Genomic DNA, 11,684 nt, shown 5'->3' on the forward strand with positions numbered 1-11,684 from the left:
CAGATTCAAATAAACATTCCAAATTAAATATATAATAAACATTCCAAAGTACAGAAAATGAACAGAAACGCAGGAAAATGGACAGAAACGCAGGATACTTCAAGTTAAAAAGATGAACCTGTGTTAGGATATGTAGTAGGTATTGCCTGTATAATCATTTACCATGTATTTCAATGTATATCAACTTATCTACCATGTACATCAACTTGTTTCTCTGCGCAGCATCCTTGTTCGTCAAGGTTCGTGTTTCAGAGTTGTAGAGTTAGGAGAGGGTTATAATCACAAGTAACCTCCTAATCTGTAGTGGTCTTTTTGGCCTTAGTGGAGGTAAATTACGAAAATAAAAAATATCATAACGAAAATAAAAAATCATTACGAAAATAAAAAAATATCATAAAAAAATATCAATTGTAAACTGTAATATCATTTACTTTTGTCGACTTTGATGTTATAAAACCTAAAAATTTGTATTTGAAATTTTGAATTAAAATTAAAATTAAAATCTAAAAACATTATAATAAAAAGCTTTATTTATTTTTCAGAAATATTGTTTAAAAGATTGTGATTTTGATGTCAGAGAACCACCTTTAAAGTTTATATTAAAAAAAAATCCACATAATGATCGGTGGGGAGATATGAAGTTATTTCTTGAAGATCAGGTAAAACTTTAATAATTTTTTTGATAGTATAAAAAATATTGAAATACTATTAAAAAAACTAGGATACATTACTATCATCTATCATAATCATCTAATAATAATTTTAATGTTTTGTTAAACTAAAAAAATGAAGAAATACTGATGTCAAACTAGATACAAGTTAAAAGTTTAGAAGAATTTTCATGGTTTTGAAGTTTGTACCAAATGAAAGTATATATAAAATATTAATGTAAATTTAAAACTGATATTTAAAATTTCTGCCCAAACTCAATTTAAAATGATTTTATATTAGCACCAAGTTTATCATGGAAATATTAAAATAAAACAATTCCTTATTACTTTTTGTCTTGCTGTTTTGTAATGATAAATTTAGTGATGATAACTACAAAGTTATTATTAATGTTATTTAGAAACAACTTTTAAAACAGATGTATTTTATGTATTTTAAGCCAATCAAAATACTTTATTTAAATTCACGTGGATGAAATATGGAATACATTACAATTGGAGTAAAATTTAAAAAGTAGGAGAAGAACAACAGAAAAAAGTTATTAACTTTTGAATGAATTAATGACCTTGCTGTGCAATAAATATGCTATGTCATAAATCTTTTTAGTCTATTTAAAAGAAGCATATAAATATATTTATTGAATGTTATAGTTATAACTCTTCTCTCACAAGTACCTGCAATAAAGTGTACCCATAGAAGAAACTATAAGGAAATAAATTTGATTTTATTCTTTATATTAGTTAGCAAATAAAGCATATTAATAAACATTAGTGGTTAGTTGAGGTTGGCGTTAAAGTTGTCTACGTAACATTAATGACTATTTTGGTTAATTATTTTTTTAAGTTTTTGTCGAAAAGCGTAAATTACTAGGGTGAGGTATATTATATATATTTTTTTAAGTTTGTCTTCTAAAAAAAAAAAAAAGAAAAAAAAGGTCCTCCAAACGACAGAATATTTAGACCGGTATGCCCAAAAAAATTTCTGGATATGACACTGATATATATATATATATATATATATATCAGTGTATACCACGTTTTGTAAAAGTTAAATAAATAAACAAAAAAGTTTTGTTGCAATTCAAAACAAAATGCTTTTATTTTTTTGGCCAGCGCTTATTTATGGGTTAGCCAAAGTTTTTCCGGGCATATGGACATGTGCAAAATGACTTAAATGCGAAAGTGTTAGCTAAACAGAGAAGATTGCCATATATATGCATATATATATAGTTTGAATTGTTTAATTTTTTTTTTATTATGGTTTAAATGTTTTTAAATTAGGTATAGTGAATTAATTTTAAATAATTAAAGTTATGTAATATACATAGTTGAAAGGAATGAAATGAGATCACCTTAGGAGCCATCCACAAAGGACGTCATGCTATTAGGGTAGAGGGGTCAAGATAAAATGGACAAAAAAAGACAAAAGGGAAGAGGGGGTGTCATCAGAAAAGGATGTCATTTAATTTATTATGTTATTAAAACTAAAATAATTAGTTTAATTTTTTTTGAGCGCTCAATACATATATCAATATATATAATATATATATATATATATATATATATATATATATATATATATATATATATATATATATATATACACACATCATTGGCCGTAAATTAGAGCTCACTATTTTTTTTTTTATAAAACATTAATTCAAAATAAAATGAATTGAAAACAAAACTTCGTTTTTATATTTTATTTTTTAATATTATTAGTAAAATCTATATACATTATGAAATCAAAAAAATGAATTTAAGCATAATGGTCTTGATACCAAAAAATGAAAAATAATGAAACATGTTATATTATTTTGAAAAAAAGATTGGACAAAAGTTAAGGTTATATTTCAAATAATATATGAGAACAACAATTTACAAATGGAAAACCATAAAAATAAGCATTCGAATATTTTGTAGAACCTTCTTTCTCATGTAAGCATTGGTTTACTCTCTTTGGCATTGAATTTACAAGATTTTGAGTTATTTCTTTAGGCACATTGTCAAGCAGTTTCCTTGTTTCAATTTTTAATTGCTCAACATTTAAAATTTCAATTTTTCCAAGATCATGATCTAACCATGACCATAAATTTTCTATACAATTTAAGTCAGGGCTGTTAGCAGGCCAAGACATTATTGATATTTGGTTTTTGACAAACCATTGTTTGCATATTTTTGCTGTAAAGCATGGTGCACCATCTTGTTGATATATGATATTACTGTTTTCTTCTTTAAATATATCAATTGAGGGAAGAAGGCAATTATCTAAAATTTCAATATATCTATCAGCATTAAGTCTACCTTCAAATAATTTGTAGCATCCAAGTCCTGCATAATTCATGCAGGCCCAAATGCCTATACTCCCACTACCTTGCTTAGTTTGTTTTAATGTACAATTTGAATCAAATCTCTCTTTAGGTGATCGCCTTAGCATAACACGGCATTTTCGCATATCTACCTCAACATTCATTTTTTCAGAGAATATAACATTTTGCCACTTGCAATCAGGCCAATTTTTATGTTGATTGCAGCATGCAATCCTTGCTTTTTGCTGTTTCTTTGAAAGTCTTGGCTTCTTGCATGCAGATCGCCACATATAATTATTACTATCAAGAAAAACTAACAGTTATTGAACTCACTTTTATTCTACATGTATTTTTTAATTTATGGCAGAGAGCGCTTGATGATAAGTTTCTGTCATGTTTCATTAAACAATTTAATAAACGTTCATCTCTTTGTGTTGTTACAGCTGGCCTACCAGATCTGCGCCGATCCTTAATGTCACCTGTTTCGGTAAAACGTTTTAAAATACGTGCAACAATTGAATATGCAATATTTAACTTATTTGTTATTTGACGATGAGATAGTCCTTGGTTTGGAAGAAAAATTGATTCGTAACGTGTTTTTTCAGATATTCTCGATTTTGGAGTTTCATGCTGTATTTCTTCGCTCATTTTGTAACTTTTTTATTATTTAATTCATGTTTTTGTTAGTACTATTTAAAACAAAAAAATATCAGAAATAATAAATGCAGATGATAATAAAATCAAAATTATTGAAAAAAATCATGAATGTATTACATAAATTTTAAAAATAAAGCAGTGAGCCTTAACTTTTGACCAACATAAAAAATAAAAATTTTATAGTAGTTGTTATCAAATTATTTATAATTAGGAGTACAAAATAAATTTTAAAGAAACCACATGTAAATTAAACATTAAACATGATACTTATTATTTAATACTAATAAAATATTGAAAAAGTATAATAGTTTTTAAAGTAATTTCAATCAAACAGGGTTTAAAAATAAATAAATAGTGAGCTCTGATTTATGGCCAATGAGGAATATATATATGTATATATATATATATATACATATATATATGTATGTATACATTTTACAAGCTGATGATGCTGGTATCTATAACCCAGCGAAAATTTCTTATAAAATAATATTATTTGTATTGAGAGAAACTGTATTTCTTGATGTTTTAAAATAATATATATGTATGTATATATATATATATATATATATACATATATATTTACATATATATATGTATGTATATATATATATATATATATATATATATATATATACATTTACATATATATATGTATGTATATATATATATATATATATATATATGTGTGTGTGTATATATATATATATATTTATATATATATATATATATATATATATATATATATATATATATATATATATATATATATATATATATATATATATATATAGCCCTTGGAATTAAGGTTGGCAATGCCATATATAAATGAGTTTACAGAGTTTGCTGATTAGTGAATAAATTTATGTTTCTGATGACACAAAGAAAATTAATCAACATACTAATCTATTCAGTAAGGTTCAAAGTATCTTTCTTTTGTTAAATCTTATTATTATTGTTTTTTTGTTAAATCCAGGATTCTTCTTATTTTCTGAATTTTTTGTATTAAACATAAGAAATGTCTCCAATCTTTTGTATTTAACATAGGAAGTTTCTCCAATCTATTGTATTTAACATAAGAAATTTATCCAGGACATCCTATATGATAAAGCCATAATTTATTGAAACATGAAAATAAGTCTGAAACATGAAATAAGTTTTTCACAATTACATTTTTTGAAATTGAGTTGTCTCATTTAGTTGATTTAGTAGAAATCAAATCAAATAACTTTAAAATGTTTTAAATTTGAATGACGATTTTAATATATTTATTTATTTCTAAATTAAATTAATAAACTATCAAAAAAAATCTGCTTGAAATAAGATCAAATATCGAAACTAACCTACTTAACCATTTAGTCTAGTAATTGAGGGTTGAAGTGGAAACTAATTAGCGCAGAAGCAATTTTGAGCCTAAAAATCTTCACTACCCTTCAATTGTTGAAATTCAAAACCCCACTTGCATACCCCTTGAGCGTTTTTCACAATCTGATATCAAAGTGAGGTACCTAGTACAATAAATTTCAAAAACATGGTTTTCTAAGGAAATCCTACAACAGCACCTCTATTCGAATTAAAAATATGAACTTTATGATGTTTACTAATTTGATCTCATTTAAGTTTATATTTATCAAATATAAATGTAAGTTAACAAAAACATAAACTTTTTACAAAAAATAATATCAGGAAAAAAAGGGTCAAAAAAAGTTTAAAATGGCGGATTTTTAGCCAATTTTGCCAATTAGGCTATTTATAGGTTGTAAAATGTTATTAATGACTATTACATGTCTATCTTTTTCTGATTTGTCATAATAAAGAGATAATTCAAGGATGAAATTTAATACTGGATTATAATATAAAAATCTAATGTTGGATTTTCAGCCAATATTGCATAAATTAGGCTTTTTATAAGCTGCGAAATGTTATTAATGATAGATGTTATAAATGTTATTTTTCTTGTTATTAATTTTTCTTTTTTTGATTTGCCATAACTAAAAGAAAAGTAAACCTAAAAGTGAAAAAGTGAAAATGATTAAATTTAAAACTGTTATTTTTTTTTTTTTTATATCAATATGAAAAAATCAATATTATATCAGTACGAGTGAATTTTTATAGACTTGAAATTATATTGAATATGTTTCCATCATTGAGTGAGTTGTCATTAAAAGTATTGTCGGATTCATCTTGAGTTGTGTTTTCACAACCAACACGTTTGCAATCACCACATACCGAAACACAAGAAAGGTCATTTCTTTGGCACAAACATAGCTTAGATCTACATGACCTCTTCGATGATAATTTGCAGGGACATCTAATAACGTGAAGAATTTTCTCCGAGGCAATGTTCTTAAAAATTATAACTTTGTATATTTGCTCCAAGTATAGAATATGAGTACCATAAAAAAAAAAAAGATACCTTGTCGGTCATGATGGATACCAATTTTCCACTTATGATCTTCCAACCCCATTCCAACAGATTTAAGCTATACTTCATCGATGTTTTCCACTGCCAAACCTGAAGGTTTGGCTGTGTTAACTGCATTACTATACTGCTCTTTTTATAGGTGGTAGCTTTGATGGTACAATTCTTGAGGCAGATGCAGCCATTAGCGTATATGTGTTTTATCTCATCTCTGAAAGTGTGTCATCAGCTTTTTTGCTGTACAATATGATAAACAACTTGAACCTGCATTCCCAACTTTCTCTTGCACACTAGATGAGTTAATAAAGTAGTCGAACAATTTTTGTGGTTTTTGTTTGCTGCAGAAGGCGTAATGTCGAATCTCCATTTTTACATTGATCCAAAGCTGCTTTAACATCATTGTGTCAGCATCATCAATTGCATGCATAACAGTGCAGCCATCAACTTCAAATTTATCGCTGATCAATTCAATTAATTTACTCTTGTTAGTTTGATTTGAAGGGAAAGTGTTTTGATTGACTGACACCTTTATGTCTGACCATACATCAATATCAGGACAACTAGCTTCTAACTAACATACATACATCAATATCAGGACAACTAGCTTCTAACTAACATACATACATCAATATCAGGACAACTAGCTTCTAACTAACATACATACATCAATATCAGGACATCACTTCATTGATTGTCTATTCATATTCTTTTATTGATGGATTGTTATTATAACCATCAAAAACAATTGTAGCTTTTGCAAAGTTTGCTTTAACATACTTTCTGTACAGATCAACAATATCTGTGAAAGTGGTATATATATATATATATATATATATATATATATATATATATATATATATATATATATATATATATATAAACTAAAAGTAAAATAACTTACCTTTCTTAGCAGTGGTTTTCTCATGTTATTGTCTAAAAATAATTCTGTTGGAGCTGGAGTCAATTCATAGTCGAAGTAACTTTTAATATCATCACATTGTTCTGCAATCACTATTGATTGCGTGAATAATAAAGCAGGATCGATTCTGATCTTTTGATTGTTGATACAAACAATATTCTTCAGATGAGACAAAGGTTTCATTTGCTGCTTTCGTTTTATTGAAGCTTCAACGACAGCTGCACCATCCAACATTAATTGTAAATTGAACCCAACAATTTCAATTTTGTCACAGTTTATTGTTTCATCTGCAATCAAACCAGTAAATAGAGACTGGAGCTCTGACCTTTTTGAATTAAATGGGTTATTTGATTCAAAAAACTGAAATATTTTATCTAAGTCATCATAGTCTTTTTTAATTTGACTCTTTCCCATTTCTTCATGTTAATCGCCACTGTTGTGTTTGTTGCCGGTCAAATCAGACAAAGAATTGTGAATGCCGCACAAGAATGCGTAGATTGCAGCCATAGAGTGCGCACTGATGAAGTAAATCCGTTGCCTCTAGTCAGGTCGCCTCAATTTTTAAATGAACAATTTAAAAATTGAGGCGACCAATTTTTAAAGTAAAAAGAAAGAACATTAACACATGCATGCAAATACCTGTTCAATTTCAAAATTAAGCCACAATCCAGCCCAAAAGCGGTCTGATCTATGAATTACATGAAAATGATGTCAACTTTTGATACATCCAAGGATGAGTCTTAGGAAGTTCAAGCATATGTTGTAGGTAAAATCTTATAGATTTTGCATAGTTGGTGTACTCTGTACTTGCAAAAAGGTTAAGGATTCAACATGATTAAATGAAGATTCCGATTCTCAACGCGAAATACGGATAAATTGACACATAATATCAATGTATTCCATATATTGAAGTCATAACTTGCCAACATAACTCTTTGTGTAACAAATCTTCATTTCGAACTTTGCTGAATTGTAACAATCCACTAAATCTCTTTGTGTCATCAATTGAATAAAATTTTTTTTTGTTGGTTCTTTTCAAATAACACACTCCATAATTTGTTTTATATAAGCAAAAATAAAAACAAAAGAATGTAGTAAATTGTGAAAAAAATTAATCACAGTTTATTTTAAATTCTCATACAAAAGCAAATAAATTCAGCACAAAAGTGCCACCACATGTAAAACCTATCAAAAAATACAATGCATTGACTTCTTAAGAGAAAAAGAAAGCCAAAAAATTGAATATTTTCTTAAGAGAAAAGCCAAAAAATTGCTAATTTTGGCAAAATTAGCCAAAAATCCACTATTTTTAAATATGTTTACCCCCTGAAAATACATAACAGTTCTAAATTTGATCCCTTAGGTTCACTTTTCTTTTATTCATCAAAAATCAGAATAAGATAGACTAACAATCATAAATAACATTTTACAATATGTAAAAAGCCTAATTTGGGCAAAATTGGCTAAAAGTACACCATTTTTAATAATTTTTACCCCCTGAAAATAATTAACAGTAATAAATTTCATCCTTGAGGTTCAATTTTCTTTTAATTATGACAAATCAGAAAAAGATAGTCAGTTAATAGTCATTAATAACATTTTACAACCTATAAAAGGCCTAATTTAGGCAAAATTAGCTAAAAATCCGCCATTTTAATTTTTTTTTGACCCCCGTGATATTATTTTTTGTAAAAAGTTTATATTTTTGTTAACTTACATTTATATTTGATAAATATAAAATTAAATGAGATCAAATTAGTAAATGACAAGTTCATATTTTTAATTTGAATAGAGGTGCTGTTTTAGGATTTCCTAAGAAAACCATGTTTTTGAAATTTATTATATTAGGTATCTCACTTTGACATCAGATTGTGGAAAACGCTCAAGGGGTATGCAGGTGGGGTTTTGGATTTCAACAATTGAAGGGTAGTAGAGACTTTTAGGCTAAAAACTGCTTCTGCACTACTTAGTTTTCACCTGACCAATTTTAAGGTCTCTATTTACTAGACTAATTTGACTATTGAAAAAACCTGCTTAATTATTAGCCTTATGACAATAGTTGCCATAACCCTAATGTCATTATCATAGTTGTCATTATGATAATTACCCAAACCCAAAAAAATATTTTTTTTGGGTTTGGGTTATGACAAAAAAAAATTTTTTTAAGACACCCAACCACATGGTGCCATCTATTACCAAAAATATGTTATTCTTAAAGTAAATTAAGTTGGAGCTTAAAAGAAGCGAAATTTCAAAAAAGTTTAAAAAAATTATTATTTTTGAATAAAAATCAATTTTTTTAAATTTTTTGTAAAAAAAAATTTCAAGCGTTTTGGTGCATGATCTTTTTTAGAGCTGAAAAAATGTCTAAACATATTTTTTCTGCTCTTTTATTACAGTTTTGCAGCTATCAATATTACTACGGTATATCGCTAGCTACATATCGTAGCATTCAAGCTAGCTACAACGTAATCACAAATTTGCATATATTTGGTGGCTATATATCGCAACATTTTAGCTGCCGATATTATATCAGTAGCTACATGTTGTAGGTAATGTAGCTAGTTTCAAGATAACGGCAAATCTGAAGGTTGTTGATGATTACATATTGTTGCTTTTTAGCTAGCAATGTTGTTGCAATAGCTACATATAGCTTGTAGCTACTACACAACAACATTTTTATAGCTACAATGTGGCAATAGCTACCTATCGCAATAGAGATGTGTGTATACATATTGCGATAGAGATATGTGTATACATATCGCTATAGAGAAATGTGTATACATATTGCGAGTTTTTAGTTTTAAAATTTAAACCAATATGTTGGTAATTAAATATTGTACCTTTGTACCGCTTGCTAAAACATAACTATAAATCAATAGGTAATCGAACCTAAAGTGCTGTGTTGTGTTTACACACTACAGGTTTTTAGCTAGCGATTATCATTATTATATTATATAGTAGCTTTACTATACCATAACGCAAAGTTTGTATTCTGTCTACTGTTAGTCATTTAAAGTAAATCACATAAAGTGCTTTTTATATAGCTTTCAACATGTTTGTTTCTGATAAAACTACCAATGTTTAAATAAAAATGGTAAAATTTGGGTGGTATAAATAAAAATCTGGCGATTGACATTTAATAATGCCTGTTGTGCAAAGTTGGTTTACGAACCCTAACCTTTTCTCTGCCACTATACTCTTATAAGATAATAATATGTAATAATAATAGTATAGTTATAAGAAGCAAATATGAATAATATATAAAATCGAAAGTTTTTGCTGGCAATTGCTGACTTTTCTAGGTAGCGATTAGGTAACTAGCGATCCTTGTGGACAAATTGCTTGTTTATTGTTACGATTTGTCGCTAGCTAGTTGCTAGCTTATGTCGCTAGCAATCCTCGTAACCAAATTGCTGTATTTATCGTAACGACTGTTGCTCTAGTCGCTATCCGATTTTCCACCAGGTAATCTTTATTTATGTAATGAAAATAATTGTTTATAAATAATTTCACGACCCAATCAGAATTTGATTTGATAATCTTTAAATCATAAAATGATTTGGTTTCTATCTAATAATCCGTTTTTACTATTTTTTGAAGGTTCGTAGCAGAGCTATAGAAGTCTGGGGAAGTGAAGAGGGTATCGAAGAACAAAAAGAATTAAGAACAGAAAACAAGGATAAATTAAAAAATAAAAAATTTGAAAAAAAGATAAAAAGTAAGAGTTTGTGAAAAATCATTTTTTGTGGAAAAAAAAACAACTAAAAATAGAACAAGAGTAAAAAGGGTTTTCTTTTGTGCAGATTTACGTGACACTGTTCGAACGAGCACTTGGCACAAAGATCTTTCAAAGCATATTCATGAGTACGACTCCGAGAACGAGGTTTATCACGAAGACGAAGATGTATACGAAAAAAAGTGCAAAACGTGCGACTATAAGTTAAAATATGAAAAAATGTAGTTTTTTTTACATTAGTAAATTAATAAACTTGTTATTTTTTATTTGGGACTTCATTTTTTTTGTTCAAAATAATCGTTATAAATTATTATTCCATATAAGGTAATCTATAATATTTTAAAAAATAAAAAATATAAAAAGTTTGTTGGTATAAGAATCAGCAAATTTTTTTTTTCACAATATATTGTATTTACGATTGTCTGTTTATTTTTAAATTCAATGAATTCCTTTTAATCTGCAAAATTAAGTCATTTTAGCATATTTAAGTAGAGAATTCTGTGTTTGCCTACCTATCCTATATACCTATCCTATATTCTATATCCATATTCCTACCTATCCTATATACCTATCCATATTCTCATATCATATTTCAACTATCTCAACTATGATATATTAATATATTATTGTCACATCAATTTCATTTGTGAAATCTACTTTGCATTAGTTCTTCGAACTTAGCTACGCATAATAGTAAATTACTCCTATTAAATCAGACTTATCAATTCTTTATTATCAACCCATGAGTTGAACGAATCAGGATACCCATACCACTTTACTAATGACTTGCTTTTAAGTTTGCGAATAACTATTTCACTCCTAAATATGCTTTAATCCGTTTTTTGCATTTCTTGTTCATAAAAAGTACCTTGTATTTCTTCACTATTATAGTCAGTTATTTTATAAGTTGGTGGATCTGTGAACTGAACTTGTGACACTGTAAAAACTTCTTCAGTCCATCTCGGCGTGT

General features: G+C 27.3%; 1 protein-coding gene across 1 annotated transcript in view; it reads left to right on the forward strand.

The window, feature by feature from the left end:
* The window catches only part of LOC100209409 (DNA repair protein complementing XP-A cells homolog), a 13,184-nt gene extending 2,245 nt beyond the window's left edge, over window positions 1-10,939 (forward strand). The window contains 3 exon segments of the mRNA NM_001309651.1: window positions 543-659; window positions 10,579-10,696; window positions 10,782-10,939. Of these exon segments, the coding sequence (NP_001296580.1) occupies window positions 543-659; window positions 10,579-10,696; window positions 10,782-10,939 (393 nt within the window).
* Window positions 10,940-11,684: the final 745 nt, after the last annotated feature.

Source organism: Hydra vulgaris, chromosome 13, assembly GCF_038396675.1.
Source record: "Hydra vulgaris chromosome 13, alternate assembly HydraT2T_AEP".
Taxonomy (NCBI): Eukaryota; Metazoa; Cnidaria; class Hydrozoa; order Anthoathecata; family Hydridae; genus Hydra; species Hydra vulgaris.